General features: G+C 38.9%; 1 protein-coding gene across 3 annotated transcripts; it reads right to left on the bottom strand.

The window, feature by feature from the left end:
• Window positions 1-479: 479 nt before the first annotated feature.
• LOC139625934 (disabled homolog 1-like) lies at window positions 480-14753 on the bottom strand. Of its 3 annotated transcripts, none has more exons than XM_071486021.1 (10): window positions 14709-14753; window positions 14380-14542; window positions 9230-9369; window positions 5605-5703; window positions 4645-4776; window positions 3866-3952; window positions 3724-3771; window positions 3502-3564; window positions 2917-3007; window positions 480-1396 (listed from the first exon to the last, which is right to left on the bottom strand). In XM_071486021.1, exons 2-10 carry the CDS (start codon window positions 14459-14461, stop codon window positions 972-974), a joined length of 1167 nt encoding a protein of 388 aa, XP_071342122.1. In that variant the 5' UTR covers window positions 14462-14542; window positions 14709-14753; the 3' UTR covers window positions 480-971. The 3 variants fall into 3 exon arrangements, with proteins under 3 accessions (XP_071342122.1, XP_071342121.1, XP_071342120.1); XM_071486019.1 differs by having other exon boundaries at window positions 825-1396; window positions 3724-3789; XM_071486020.1 differs by having other exon boundaries at window positions 14380-14730.
• Window positions 14754-15901: the final 1148 nt, after the last annotated feature.

Below are 15901 nucleotides of genomic sequence, written 5' to 3'. Positions count from 1 at the left end.
AAATTGTAGTTAATTTGATACAGAAAAATCTAAGTAACACATGGAGACCAAATGAAGACATTAAAGGTCATTTCAGTGTCTCAAATAAAACTCAAAAAAACTGAGCAGACTGGACGAGAAATGAAATATGATTAGTATCAAATGAAAACAACTCTCAGTTCTAATTTTTTGAGAATCAGCAGCAGTAAAGCAGTTTTCTTTTGGAAGAAAATTTCCAGTATTCCATATTTTCCAGTTTAAACAGACAGTAAATGTCATGGACATCTTATATTATAACTATTATAACTCTTATAATTTTAATTGTTTTAAATGATACTAGTGCCAAGATCTTCACTAACCCTCACTCCTCTGCTAAATACTACAACTAATACTAATAATAACTAAAAATAACCAATAACTAATAATAACTAATAATAACTAATAATGACTAATAAGGATAAAAGGGTAAAAGCAAAAGCAATAGGGCAAAAGCATTTTAAAAATTATTTTATTTATTTCTCTTTATATTCTCTTTATATATTCACATTTTCTTTACTTCACTTATTTATTCTTTTATTTATTCCTGTTTATATTTCCACATTTATTTTTCTAATGATATGTTTTTTTAATGCCACTCCTGACTCCACATACAGCAGCCAAGAATGGAATTACGAACACACAAACATATCAATAGGAGAAACATGAAAAGCAACCAAGCTGTGTTATCATTATCATTATCATCTTTAGTAATAATGTTTCCATTTTAACCACTTCATTACAGGAGCTAAAGATCTGTGCACTACACGTACAGGAATGGATTATGTGTAATTGAAATGAAAGTATAGTATATGATTGCAAATAGCTGGTGATTCAATTTACTGTCAATGTATTACATCTGGGTGGGGACAGGGTGTTTGGTTTTAATCTGCTGCAGACTGAAATCTTGCCATTTAATGCTGAATAAAGCCGTGAATGAAGCGTTGTGGAGTCCATCACAGGAGGAGATCATTGTCCAAGCCAGGGGCCGCTGACTGCAGTGCTCCTGTTGCCGCAGTCGGGGCATAGCCGGAGTTTAAAGGGGTGGGGTACCCGTTGACAGTGGTGGGTGAAGTGGGTGTATTTCCTCCCCACATGAACCCTGGCTGAGCACTCACCCCACTGTGAGTCTCAATCCGGCTTCCTGCAGGGGGGGCTGTGACGCCTGCTGGTGGCCATGCTGCCATGCTGCCGGGCATGGTCGGCCAAGGTGCCATAGCTGGACCTGCCCCCTGGTTTCCCAGAGGCCCTTTCTGGTCCCAGGGCATGGCAGTGGGAGAGTATGGGGGAGAGGCGTATGGAGAGCCCCCCAGTGGCTGGGTGGGGAACATGGAGAGGATCTGCGAGGTGGAGAGCATTGGCTGTGGTGGCTGTGGAGACTCTGTGAGAAAAGTAGAAGAAAGTGAGGCTTTAAACTCTTTCATCTCTTTCTTTGTTCTTTTTCTCTTTTTCCCTCTTTATCGTGTTAATGTTATTGAATATCAGGCAGGTACGTGTATAATACATCCACTGGTTTTTATTATTATCAAACTGAGCAACAACTGATTAATTACCTGATGATTCAACTGATTTATTTTGTTTATGGACCAAATAATCAAATAGAAATATGTTTGAAAAGAAGAAAAACAACCTCAATAAAACAAAACAAAGAAAAAAAATTATTTTTTAATAATTAATTATTTAATCAGTCTTTGGTAAATAGTAAACCCTGCACAGTCTTTCTGTACATGCTATTAAAATCTTACTGAAACTCGACTCTTTATCAGTAGCGCCATGGGAATTATGGTAATGTGACGTGCGTACTTATACAGAGCGATCATGGGAAAATATTGTGTACATTCAGGGATGCTGACGTTTCTCTTACGCCTCCGGGTCAAAGGTCAGACGTCAGTTGAAGTAGAGCAGCTGTTGGGAATAAGTGTATGGTTTGTATATAAATCTAATTATCTAACTCACTGCCTGACCTTTTGATTTTATCTCAGTCTGCAATCTTATGCATATTTACCATATTTTGGAGGTTTCAGTCTGTACTTTGGCCTAATAAAAACGTACCAGATATTATTTATGTGTTTGTATTATTTGCTTTTCTGTAAAGACATGAATTAAGTTTTAGTGTGCAGGCTCCACAGCACTTCAACTACCTTATTTAGATTTGACCACAGTCTCAATACCACAGTGTGATGTGTGTTAACACACTATAGAAGTGTCGATCCAGTGATTGTATAAACATGAATGAAGTGCCAGCAGTGAGTAACCTTGAAGGAGGCAAGTGATGAATATTTGTTTTGTTTGAGGATATTTACTTGCATGATAGATCAACATCTGAGCTATATTTTGTTTTAGGTTTTATATGTTTTCAATATGTAAAGAAAAAAATGTACAGAAAATATGCCATGAATTCCAAATATTAAGCAAAATATGGAATAAATTTGGGAGAGACCTAGAAAGCAGGAGAAGGTTCATTTTGCCCTGGATTTGGCCTCACAGGTAGTACTTCCACCCAGGCTCTCAGCAGTTTAAAAGTGCTTTCCCTGAGGCTATTTGGCTCTTGAAGACATTTTGGCACTTTTTGGTCTGTGGTTGTATCTGCCTTTTTGTTGCTTTTCTGATGTTTGGATTATATGACTTCTGAATGCAAACCTTTTGCACTTTAATGTGCTTTTCTTTTAGCTTCTCTTTCATTTGTGTATTTTAATACATTCTTATCCATACGATGGTTTTATTTCGTGTTGAATGCTGTCCTGTCCTGCTGCACCATGTGCTCACCAAGGCAAATTCCTAACAGCATTTGTTATGAGGGTAATAAAGTCAACTCGGCTCAACTAGATGGTTGATGAAATGAGCCGTTTAAAACCTGCCTGACTTGTGTCAGGGCAAAAACATCCATATGTTACCACTAACCTGGTTGACTGGGAGATGAGCTCTCGATGGGTGACATTGGCTCCTCCAACTGGACTGAAAAAACTTCCATCAGCTCTTTACTGGAAGAGACCTGTTGACACAGAAACAGAAAACATTCATTTGTATTTAATTTGTTAAAATATAGAGTGACCAGGAATGGAGGACAATGTTAGCTGATTGGCAAAACATTTATGGATATGAATAAAAAAATATATAGATAAAATACAAACTTAAATAAAAGAGAAATTCTGTGTCAACTCCTCTCGTTTATCTGCTTAGTTCAGGACTTTAGAAGATGAGCTGCTGGCTAACTAGCTCACCTTAATAATCAGTTTGTACTTCAGAGGTCTTATCTATTGAGAATAATGATATATTTTTATTACTTTTTTCACGAGGACATATGTATCCATCATTATTTGAGTTGAAAACACTGGGAATCTGAGAGGTCAATTAATTTATTGTTTGGATTAATTTAATGTAAATGTATATGGTGTTGTGGGTAGAGCTGTTTAGTGGTTAAATTCTTGTTGTATAAGGCATAATGGATGAAAACATTAGCATAATGAATGCTGTGTTGTGGTTTACTTGGTTTGATTGTCCAGGTGAAGAGTCTGGCCGTGGACTGAACACACCCTCAAACGCTGTTCCCTGAAAATAACAGTCAGTATTGTTTCAACATGTGACCTCAACGACCTCCATTTTTATAAAAACAGATAAAGAAATGTTCAATGATGAACATTGGCAATTTTTTGAAATTTATTTAAACATTTAGGACTAAAACTGAGCTTTTGTTGTTCTTTTATTTACCTCAGGTGGAGGGGCTGAACTCTCATTTAGAAGAACTAGAGAGCTGGTCTGGAAAACAAGAGGAAACTAAATTCAAAATGCAGACACAAGACACAAGAAAAAAAAAATTGAAATACTGATAAACCCAAAGATTTTCTCTGACTTGTGTCGGTGCCTCTGCAGGCTCCGGTGGCGTCTCCTGGTCCACACTCTGACAAACCTCCTCGATGTCAGCCAGGACTGGATCTGCCTGATGAACCCAGATAAAACCAGCACAACAAAAACGACAGTTGAACAGGATCAAAAGTGGGTTGCAGTCTTATTCAAACTCATATTCTGTGTTAGTGTGAGGAAAACTTTCATTTCCCCCCTTATATTTTTAAAACTGAACAACGAATCCAAAAACTTTCACTCTCATGATACAGAGCGAGTTAGCTGAAAATCTTGGTTATTGCTGGCCTCCATTTAAAATAAATTTAAACGTATATATCGGCATGTCAGTTTTGGTTCTCATTAAGTTTGAGGTAATATTGTTCACCTTTTCCATAAAAAATGTTTGTTGAATTACATCATATCCTATGTAAATGCAAGGAAATGCAAACTTTCTGTATTTTCTAGTGCTCCAAACACCTTTATCACCTGGGTAAAGTAAACTAAAGTTGTTTAGTTGATGAAATTTGAGGGAATGACATGTCTCATTATCTGCTGGCACAAGGAAGATGTTACACTCTCTCATTAAAACAATGTAATGCATTTGTGATTAGCTGAGATATAACTGCGTCTTTTCAGGGAAATATTTTCTGGTTGTCATGTTTCCTCAGGTTTCCTCATCATTTACTTAAACATCAGCAAATGAAGAGCACTACCCTATACATCCTATTACATAGTCATAGTTCCCATATGTCATGTTTGTTCCCCTTTGCATGTTCTACTGTAGGTTACCAGGTTAGCCGTCTTGATGTAGAAGAGGATGTAGGCGTCTTGGTGTTGGTAGATGTAGGCCAGAGCTCTGGGGTCTGACTCATCTTTTGTCAAAGAGCTGATCCTGCTCCTCTCGTGGTCATGAAGCACAGCCTGAGCAGCAGATAATAAAGAGGATTTGAGCTTTTAGTCCTGGTACAACATCTCTAACCACTACACCACCATTCAGCAATAAAAACACCTATGGGAGAACAGAAAACTACCATCACCACAAGAAAAGAAAAGGGAAGTTAAGATAGAATAACCATAAAATGTACTCAGATTTGTCACTAAAAATTATTTGTCCACTCATCTCACAGAATTGTTCAGTTCAAGCAAAAGCTTGAGAAGTTTGTAATCACTACAACCAGCACTTGAACCAAAAACTGTACCAAAATAGGGATAGATGTGGAAGCAAAACTTAAATCATCTCCAAATACCAACTTCCACATTTACTACAGTATTCATTTCACATGGGAAACACTACTTCCTCATTTCATTCATCACTACTTCTTTTAAATGTTTAACAGCTGCACTAAAAGCCAAACATCATGGTGTTCAGAGGATGAACACAGATCTGTTATATCTGTGTTTTCCCTTTATCAAGAAATTAGAAATTAGAAAGAAAAGGGATTGGAGAATAGTTCTGATGAATGTCTGTTGTATAAATATTCAGCTTTACCTCCCAGATCATAGAAATTGTCTAATTGTGGAAAAATGAATAAGAATGCAAAAGCTATGTGGTATTAATGTGGTAGGAGCAGGAAACCAGCTTTTTTCTCTTCACTAGAAATCCACAGTGGTTGTTGTGGGTGCATGTAATAAACAAAAAGTTTTCAAGATTAGCCACGAACCCCAGGGGGGCGCTACAACTACAGGACAACACAATGAGAAAAAAAATGAAGAAAGGGAGTTGGGAGAGTTTTTGTCGATGTGACGCACCCCAGTCCTCTCATCCAGGATTTTCAGGCCGGTGGAGGTAATTTTCAGCCAAACTCTCTGCTTGTGTTTCCCCTGTTTCCTTGCTGCTGCCTCAAATCCCTGAAACACACACATACACAGTGCCGGTGACAGGAAATATGAGGCATACATGAAGATAAAAACACAAGTTTCACTGAGCAACTGACACAAATAAATATGAATTTCTCAGCTGACTTTAAGGCTCTTTGAAAGTTTTACAACCATAACCTTCCAGATGAGCTCATAGGACTTGATGTCCTGGAACATTCGCTAAAAAGTTATTTCTGTGGAGCTGTCAGGAAATATTAAGGGAACGTTCCTTCAATGTAATTTCATAGAACAAAGAGTTTGTGCCAATGCTTCTCCTGTGGAAACAAATAAAGTTAATGTTAATAAATGTTTACACTAATGATAATTTACATCAAAACCACTATGTGTATTATTATTATTATTTTTTTTTTGCTGGTGGTTCACTCAAGCGCTCCCCTTGAGAATGATTGTCTAATCATAGCCACTGTAGCAGTTACCACATGCCAGAGTGTCAACACTCAGCATTTAAATAGTTTGGATTTAAATAGTTTGGATGGTGTTATACTGAATGTTTTCATTGCCCTTTAAAAAAACAAACAAAAAAACAAAAAACAAAAAAACCCCCCACAAGAACACAAGTGTAAGGGATAAAATAAACCATGTGTTTGTCCACTCTAACCTAACCTGAAATAGTTAGCATGTCTGGCCAACTAGCTTAGTACTATAGTATATCCTCTGCGGATGCTGAGGCGCATAGTGCGCAGAGGTCGCCAACTTTCTGCACAGTCAATTGCTACAGACCTCCAAACTTCATGTGGTCTTCAGATTAGCTCAAGAACAGTGCGTAGAGAGCTTCATGGAATGGATTTCCATGGCCGAGCAGCTGCACCCAAGCCATACATCACCAAGTGCAACGCAAAGCGTCTGATGCAGTGGTGTAAAGCACGCCGCCACTGGACTCTAGAGCAGTGGAGATGCGTTCTCTTGAGTGACGAATCGCGCTTCTCCATCTGGCAATCTGATGGACGAGTCTGGGTTTGGCGGTTGCCAGGAGAACGGTACTTGTCTGACTGCATTGTGCCAAGTGTAAAGTTTGGTGGAGGGGGGATTATGGTGTGGGGTTGTTTTTCAGGAGTTGGGCTTGGCCCCTTACTTCCAGTGAAAGGAACTCTGAATGCTTCAGCATACCAAGAGATTCTGGACAATTCCATGCTCCCAACTTTGTGGGAACAGTTTTGAGATGGCCCCTTCCTCTTCCAACATGACTGTGCACCAGTGCAAAAAGCAAGGTCCATAAAGACATGGAGGAGAGAGTTTGGTGTGAATGAACTTGACTGGCCTGCCGGGGTCCTGACCTCAACCCGATAGAACACCTTTAGGATGAATTAGAGCGGAGACTGAGAGCCAGGCCTTCTCGTCCAACATCAGTATCAGCGCTTCTGGAAGAATGGTCACAAATTTCCCATAAACACACTCCTGAACCTTGTGGACAGCCTTCCCAGAAGAGTTGAAGCTGTTATAGCTGCAAAGGGTGGACCGACGTCATATTAAACCCTATGGATTAAGAATGGGATGTCACTTAAGTTCATATGTGAGTCAAGGCATGTGAGCGAATACTTTTGGCAATATAGTATATATATTAGAACACATCAGCAGTTCTGCCCATCATAAGTCATATGATGCACAAGGATGGAAGTTCTTTGAAAAACATTTATGTTTTTAGCAGCCTTTAACAAACATCATTTCCAGGCTAATTGTCACATCTCAACAGAAGAGGTGAGTCCATGAGCGAGTGGAGGGGTGGTGGTTACTTCAGACATGTCTGTAGTAACAACACAACAATGCTGTAGAAGATTAAAGGCTGCAGAGATTTCAGAAAGTTGAGAAAAAAAAGACTTTTGCTGCTGTTGTTTTTTCTGTGGTAACAAAGTAATTGTTGTTGAAATCATGAAGGTGTCTGTCCCCTATGGCAACATCTGGATGCAGATGGTGGATGCAGATTTATCTCAGAATATGAAAAGAAACATCAGGAACACTCTTAATCTTTTCAGAAAGACTAATGAAAGAAATGCTGAATGAGAGATTGCACACATAGTAGCTTTTATATGAGGACATGGAAAAACTGTTCTTCAAAGACACTGTTTGATCTCCAGTTCCCTGAGAAGTGTTTAGCCCCTGCAGGACCATGTCTGCTTTATAGTTTGTTGCTGTTTTTCTAACTTTTGTGGTCTTATTTTAAAGCTGTTGCATACTACTAGATATGAACTCTCCCTGGGTCGTGCAAAGCCCTGTGAGATTAGAGGGCCTGAAGTCAATGACATGTCAGGGAGTCAGTAGGCTATAAGTTATATCAGAAGCCTGTTCTCCACTGCAGGAATTTTCCCACAACTGCTTTTCCATCTGAGAAAACCAGTTCGTTTACTGTATCTAGTCCCAAAAAAAAAAAAAAAGAACCTGTGATTGAGGTTTTTGATGAATGGAGTGAGCATAATGAACCACTTAAATTCAGTCTGCACAGAATTAGGTTGAGATCCTGGATGGAGAGGCATATACAGAGAGGAAACTGGAGGTGAGGTGAACTTTGTAAAATGATTTATATTTTATAAATAATGTTTATATAAGTGACTGGCAGCAACTGAATCTGAAGACTTAAGATTACAGTCTTTATACATCACCTCCATGTAATTTTATCTGCTGACACCAACTGACCCAGACTGGAACAGTCTGAACGGTCATCACGTCCAAAACATATTTATTATCAACTTGAGTTGTCCTCATACTGTATTCATACTGAATTTTTTTTTTGACACAATCTCAAATGTTACTTAACACAGGACTTTGTTATTGAAATGTGGCACCATGTTAAAACTGATCCAAAAAAAAAAAAAAAAAAAAAATTAAAGTAAAGGGGTTTAAGCTGTAGATTGTGTTTTTTCTGTTGATGAAATGCACCTTGGGAGTCATAGTTAACTTCTTACCCAATTTTTGATTTAAGCCTGTATTTTACATATCCATTTTTGAAGGGAGATTGAAGGGAGAGTTCCATGTGTGTCCATGATGTTGAAATGCTCAATGCTGCATGTAATATTGTCTACGGGAGAAATAAATGGGGCTTGTATGTCCAAAGCAAGGGATGCTCAAATAGTTCTTCCTACTTCTATAGTTGTCAAGACATTTCGCTCATGGTAGTACAAGAGGGAAAGTCAGAGGATCACCGGTAGTATTTATCATCTTGGAACCATAAATTTCTGTCTATAAAATTTTATGGCAATCCCTCCATTAGTTGTTGAGATATTTCACTGTAAATCTAGAAAAATTTGACCTTACTAGTTTTGAGCAAACAACATTTTTGTGCAATGGTTTGAATTAAATGATTCCCATGAGGTCATAAGAACCACTGATGACAGATTTTAATCTCACTTGTCATATGACACCAGACTGGTGTTTATTTTTAATTTTCTCTCTGATAAATTGATAGCGAATGTAGAAGACGAGAAGATCATCTCACAGGCAATTACCCGCCTTTAATCAAGAGAAGACAGAATTAAGGTTATTTTGGCAGTGGAGCACAGACTACCTTTAGTTTCATCATGGAGTCCAAGCACATTTTGTCCCCCTGGGCCTCGGGTACTGGGTCTACGCCGATCACCTTGGCTTTGTACCGAACTCCGTCTCCATGAAAACGGGAGGTGGTGTAACTGGGTGTCCTGGCGGCTCCTGGGAAACATGAGGAGAGGAAATAAAGGGTCAAACTATGAGGATGAATCTGTGTGAGAGCAAGGAAATGCTTGTCTGTGTATATTTATATTAAATAGTTGTGTTTTGATAATATGTGTGTCATAATTTAATTAAGTCCGTGTGTATTTGTGTTTTTAATATGTTTGAAAGTGGGTGTCTTTTACCGTAAAGCCACTGTGTTTGTGCATCTGCGTTTGTATGTGTGCATTTGTGTGTTAATAACTGTATATATTTGTGCGTATGTTTGTAAATGGATAAACAGTACAAGTATGTGCGTCTTTGTGCTCTGAATGCGTTTTCCATGTGTGTGTAAGCAAATTGCTGAACGAGTATTTGACTGGTCCTTGGTCAATGTTTCATCTCATTTCCTGGAATAAAAAACGGTAATTTAGTGATTATGGAAATGTTAGTATGTGTTGATGTAGCAAAGGTCGGCTCTTACACAGTTTCATGTGTGTTGTGTAACAGTTTACTGGCGTTTAGTCAGAGTTTAGTTTAATGTTAAACTCAAATAGGCTACACGTTGGCGTTAAATGATGGTCAGTCAAAGTCAGTACTGTAAGTTGATAACTGTAACAAGCTAAATACCCAGTAAAATGAACAAACACACGCTGCAGCTTTGCAGACAGTAACCTGGGGAAATGAGCCAATAAAACCCCAATGCTAAATTCTCACATAGGTGTGAAGACATTTCTGATTGTGCCCATTTGTTACTGCTCTGTTAGGTGTGGAGTTTCTGACTTTGTGTGTGAGTTATAAATATTCTGCTGACAATGTTCACTTTCAACTACCTGCTGTGACAGATAAACTTTCCTGTTAGAGATCTCTTTCCTGTTATTTTAAAAAGCTCGGTAGAGTGACTGAGTTGGCTAAATAAACTGCAGTAAAGGCGTGGAGGACACATGATACAATTCAAACAGCGCATCCAAGAAGAGTTTAACTGAGGACAACTGGACTTGGTTGTGGATACTAGAGGACGTTTCACCTCTCATCCAAGAGGCTTCTTTAGTTCTGACGGACCGGTGGGGCGTCCCAGGTGTTTAACCTGTGCAGGGTCTTTACCAAGGCCACGATGTCACTTGGTCCGTCAGTGCTCCTGGCTGTTGTAATGACAGTTGTTAGAGGTGTTGGAGTCAGCTGAGGCCGCGTGTGAACGACAGTCTGAGTGTTTGCAATCACATGAGGCCAAATGTGAATAGCTGTTAAAACTTCTGGGAAGGGTTGAAAGGACAGCATTGTAGGTGGGGATAAGCGGCGTCATAGACCTTCGCCTCCTCTGAGGAATGGTTTCTCTACTTTCATGTAGATAGCCTCTTTCAGTACTCTTTCAAACCACCTGTCCTCCCTATCTAAAATATATACATTGTAGTCCTTGAAGGAGTGTCCCATATCCTTCAGGTGTAGATTAACTGAGGAGTCTTGACCCGAGGAGGTGGCCCTTCTGTGTTCTGTGTCACATTCACTGAGTGAATCTACTGAATGATTGAGGGGAATTATTAATATTAGGCAAAGGGGCACACTGATGATTTGGTAGTGAACCACCATAAAGTTGGGGGACAAGAGACATATTTAAAAAAGAAGGGTTAAAATCTAAGGAACAGAGGCCAAGATGTCCTGACTTTCTACTAAATATCAGAGGCTGAACGGCTGTGTACAAAGTCAGTGGCAAAAGGAGAAATTAGATGTGAATTCACACAGGGTGGTACGAACTGATGCAAAGATGCCTCTGCACAAGTTGAAAATGCCTCAACTTGAGTGAAAGATGTTCACATATGAGGAGAGAGACTGGAAGAAAATATCAGGAAGAACCACAGCTGAGTTCAGTCAGAGGCAAATAAACATAACATGCAAAAAGTGCCCAGTGGCCAAATTCATGCGAATGATGCAAGATGTGAAAGTGACTTTGCTTTCTGTCAAACTGGAGCCCACACATCCAATTCTTTTCTTTTCTTTTCTTTTCTTTTCTTTTCTTTTCTTTTCTTTTCTTTTCTTTTCTTTTCTTTTCTTTTCTTTTCTTTTCTTTTCTTTTCAGCTTTTGGATTTGGCCTTATTTCGGAAGAAATGCCATGTGTTTGTTCAAAAGTTGTTTATTTTCACCGATATATAAGTCTGTCCATCTCTCGCTGCGTTTGACTGCATACACTGGACTGCTTTTCTAGTTTTAAGGTGTACAGTCTTTTGGATGGACTAATTTCTGTCTTAGTGTGTTGCTGGGTTTGAAAAACACAGGGAAGCAGTGTGATCCTTCTGTGTTTTCCTAGATACTCCAGACACATATGGGGTGACAACATTGTTGCATTTACCTTTCCTTTCTTCACCACCTGTAGTTTTGGCGTGCACAGACTTTTATATACATGTATATCAGTGAAACTAAACCACCATTGAACAAATGCCTGGTTGTTATTACAACATCCAAGAGCACTGATGAACCAAGTGTCATCAATGGTCTTCACAACGACCCCACGGAGGCTGAATAACCAGGACTCCTCACCGGTCAGTCAGGACTAAAGACGCCTCTTGGATGAGAGGCTTCAATTATCTATATATTATATTATATATAAGTATTGGATGACTAATAATCTTCAAGTCCACACTTGCTTTTTCTTTTACAGTGTGGTTTTGGGCGTGTCTGGAATATCTTCTGCCCTGTCTGCTTTTTAAAGAATCGTTAAAATAACTGTTATGTATTTTACTTTATAATGGTTCAGGTTTCCAGTATTTTATTTTTATTATTTCTTTGGTTTAACATGAAATGTCCACCTCCAAGTCTTAGACTGTCTCATTCTATCACAGACAAAGTCCAACATGTTGTATTTTCTGAATATATTACAGTGCTGTCAATAACCCAAACCCAACAACTAAACCAAAAATTATCCCTAAAATGTTACAATGATGCTGACACTGCCATGAATCCATTGTTGAGCAGCTGTGGCACAACACAGAAAAAAGGCAGGCCTTTCACTTGGCTGAGCAGACATCTCTGTATCCTGACAACTGGACCACAGTCCTTCTGAAAGTCTTTTGATCAAGTATTTAATGTGACACCTCTCTTGATTTCTTCAATATTTTCTCATAAAAAACTCAGTATCCAGTTCAAGATCCTTGTGAACACTTTTGCATGTTTAAGCAGGGACTAATTAGTCAACTAAAACAAAAGCTCTGTATCACCTGATTTCTTTACTAATTTACCAAATATGTTTTGCAGGAAACGATTCTTGCCTGGATTACTTTTGCATATTTTTTGAATGAACAAATAAAGCCCAGGAGTTTGACACTGCAGCCTTGGGTTCATGCTGAATCCCAAGGGTTAGCTTTTGGCTACTGAAGCACTTTAGTTAAGGTTAGTAAAATGTTTTTTATGGGCACAGAATATAGTCTAACCCAAAGTGATAATATTCTCATAAAACCATAGTTTCTCCTGATGGCTAATGATTAACACATCTGAGAAGTGTATAAAAAGGATTATGCAAGATTTACATTTTTAAAGCTTCTCTGACAATCCATCACTCTTTTCACTAAACAGCTACTTTTCCAAAGGTAAACAGACGAGGGGATGGCGTTTTGGAGCAACATAAGCTGTAATTTACACCAGATAAACAGACATTTATCCACTTGGCATGAAGGTTTCACAAGGTTGGAAATGTGTTAAAGTATTTCCAGTAAGACACTATATTATAACTCAACAAGTGGCATCAACGGTATGTCCCTCGAACAGCTGGACACCCTCCACTGAAGCAAGATTGAGAAACAACGCAGAAGAAAGAAAAACTGTCTTACCTGACAATGTCCCTGTTTCCCATCAGACATGAACAAACTCCCTGTCCCACAGCTGACAGTGGGACAAGCCGTGTTTTACCAGTAAGTTATACAGTGTACAGACTGCCTAATTTCAAAATAATGTGTATGGTATCCAGTTGAAATCAAGTGTCACTGATTCTCACAACAAAGAAACCACAGTTACTGAGTGAATCTACTGAATGATTGAGGGGAATTATTAATATTAGGCAAAGGGGCACACTGATGATTTGGTAGTGAACCACCATAAAGTTGGGGGACAAGAGACATATTTAAAAAAGAAGGGTTAAAATCTAAGGAACAGAGGCCAAGATGTCCTGACTTTCTACTAAATATCAGAGGCTGAACGGCTGTGTACAAAGTCAGTGGCAAAAGGAGAAATTAGATGTGAATTCACACAGGGTGGTACGAACTGATGCAAAGATGCCTCTGCACAAGTTGAAAATGCCTCAACTTGAGTGAAAGATGTTCACATATGAGGAGAGAGACTGGAAGAAAATATCAGGAAGAACCACAGCTGAGTTCAGTCAGAGGCAAATAAACATAACATGCAAAAAGTGCCCAGTGGCCAAATTCATGCGAATGATGCAAGATGTGAAAGTGACTTTGCTTTCTGTCAAACTGGAGCCCACACATCCAATTCTTTTCTTTTCTTTTCTTTTCTTTTCGGCTTTTAGATTTGGCCTTATTTCGGAAGAAATTCTTCATACTGACAGTGTTGATTCAGTTCATGCCCATTAAGCAGAAAAAAACTGTTAAAAATACTCTAAATCTAGTCAGTCACATTGAAACGTTATTCTTCTCACTGTTCTGCAACTGTCTTTACAGATATTGTATATATAGCTTTATCCAGGCGGATTTGAGAGATAGCAAAGTTATGTCTTTTTTTGTCTTTTTTTTTATGTTTTAACAAAGATGAAGCAACACAAGTATAGAAAAACAGATTTCTGCTGAGACATAACTGACTTTGCTTATTTTTCAGGGTTTATGGTGTAACAACTAGAATTGAAGAACTGAAGGAATTTCAAGCAGCCAGCCCAAGCCCAAAGACAAGAAACAGTATATTCAGCAGGTTTTGAAAGGTTTTTCTCTGGTCACAGGTCAATGCTTCTGTCACAAGAGGCACATCTCTGAACCTTTTTTTTTTTTCCTGAGAATGAATCCTGACACTCAGCTGCAGCCAGATACTTGTACCTCTTGTGCTGGAGGGGAGCCAGGTCCTCACAGCAGCTTGGCCTGGGGCAGGACAACTTCCAGCCGTTTGCTCCATCTCCATCTTGTCGAGGTCTGTTTGGAAAGTCAAGGCTGGGGGGTCTCAGCTTCCCCGTGAAAACAATGTGGCTGTTACAGTTGCTGGCTGCGAAAGAGCATGCTAATTCAGTTCATCAGCTTGAGGAAAAGTCGGCAGGTCTGATGCAGAGATAATCAAATATTGTTTTAGATGATAGCACAGAAAAAGCATCCACAGATTGAGGGACTTCTGAGATGAATTCGTACAGGAGAGAGTGTTTAATCCACCTCACCTGCTGGGAGTGTGTCTCTGCTCTGACCCTGCTGCTTGGCTTGGCTCACAGACGAAACTGCTCAGAGTCAAAGGTCAAGCCGCAGACACACTGGTGATATATTAACATCCGCTGGGAGGCTCAAGTACATGGGAACTAATGTCAAGGACCTCAGAGGTTCTTATTGGAGGGATAGTCAGTATGTGGTGTTTTCCCTCTCAGGGGATGAGTATGAGATCATGTGTTTCTCTCAAAGACAGACTTTGGGTGGTATTTTCTTAAAATAACAGCTGAACTAAATGCGTCTCGCTGCCAAAAAAACATACGGAGCTCACGGAAAACCTCTGCAGGAAGGATGGTTGAGAGAAACCAGAAAATGCTAAATACTGAAAAAGTGCTGTTTTAACAAACAACTAAAAGTAACGCTTGAAAGAAGGTTCATAAACCCATCAGAAAATAAATATCTTGCTCAAGAGGTAATTGCACTTGGTGGTGATGTTATGTAATGTCTCACATAGACCATTTCAGTTCAGACTGTTGTTTTTTTGCTTGGGAAAATTGATCTCACAGATACTGTAGTATTTTGCAGTTCATTATTTATTTGATCTTAAAGTGATTTAGTATCACATTTCTATGACGTTGGGGGATTTACAAGAGACAGATTAAAACGGTCTACAGCTAAATGCTAATATCAGCATGCTAAAATGCTTACAATGACATGGCTAACATGCTGATGTTTAAAGGGTATATTGTTAACATGTTAGCATGCTAACATTTGCTAATTAGCTAAGTAAGCTGATGCTGATGGTGATTAGTTTTGCAGGCATTTGTTTATTTTGTCCAAAGTACTGGACAAATTAAAGTTTTGACCTGATGATGGTGCTAAATTCAGAATCATCCTGAGGCGAACATGAATGTGTGTACCAAACTTCATGGCAATCCATGAAGTAGTTGTCAAGATGTGTCACTTAAAACCACGTACGTGAACCTCATGATGGCACAAGAGGAAAAGTCACCAAACACACAACATATCAATATTGTACTAAATAGTCATCAGTAAATGGAGATTTCGTACATTTTGGATGGTTAAAGTATTTTGGAAGTTAAATAGGAGACAGTAAATGTAGAAACACTATGTAGTGAATAGGAGTGGTTTCAGACACAACCCATATCTGGAGCTGGAGGGTGAGATAATCTTGGACATCACTATGACT

The sequence above is a fragment of the Trachinotus anak genome, unplaced genomic scaffold (genome assembly GCF_046630095.1).
Source record: "Trachinotus anak isolate AG129_WGS33_773 ecotype Australia unplaced genomic scaffold, CSIRO_AGI_Tana_v1 ptg000010l, whole genome shotgun sequence".
NCBI classification, from domain to species: Eukaryota; Metazoa; Chordata; class Actinopteri; order Carangiformes; family Carangidae; genus Trachinotus; species Trachinotus anak.
Note: the sequence above shows the minus strand (reverse complement) of the source record. Positions and strands in the feature narration are given on the sequence as shown.

Coding starts and splice junctions, on each gene's coding strand:
- LOC139625934 (XM_071486019.1), bottom strand. CDS start 14,461: ATGGAGATGGAGCAAACGGCTGGAAGTTGTCCTGCCCCAGGCCAAGCT. Junction 5,704..9,229: donor ACTCCATGATGAAACTAAAG/GTAGTCTGTGCT, acceptor TGTGTGTTTCAG/GGATTTGAGGCAGCAGCAAG. Junction 3,008..3,501: donor CACCTGGACAATCAAACCAA/GTAAACCACAAC, acceptor CTGTGTCAACAG/GTCTCTTCCAGTAAAGAGCT.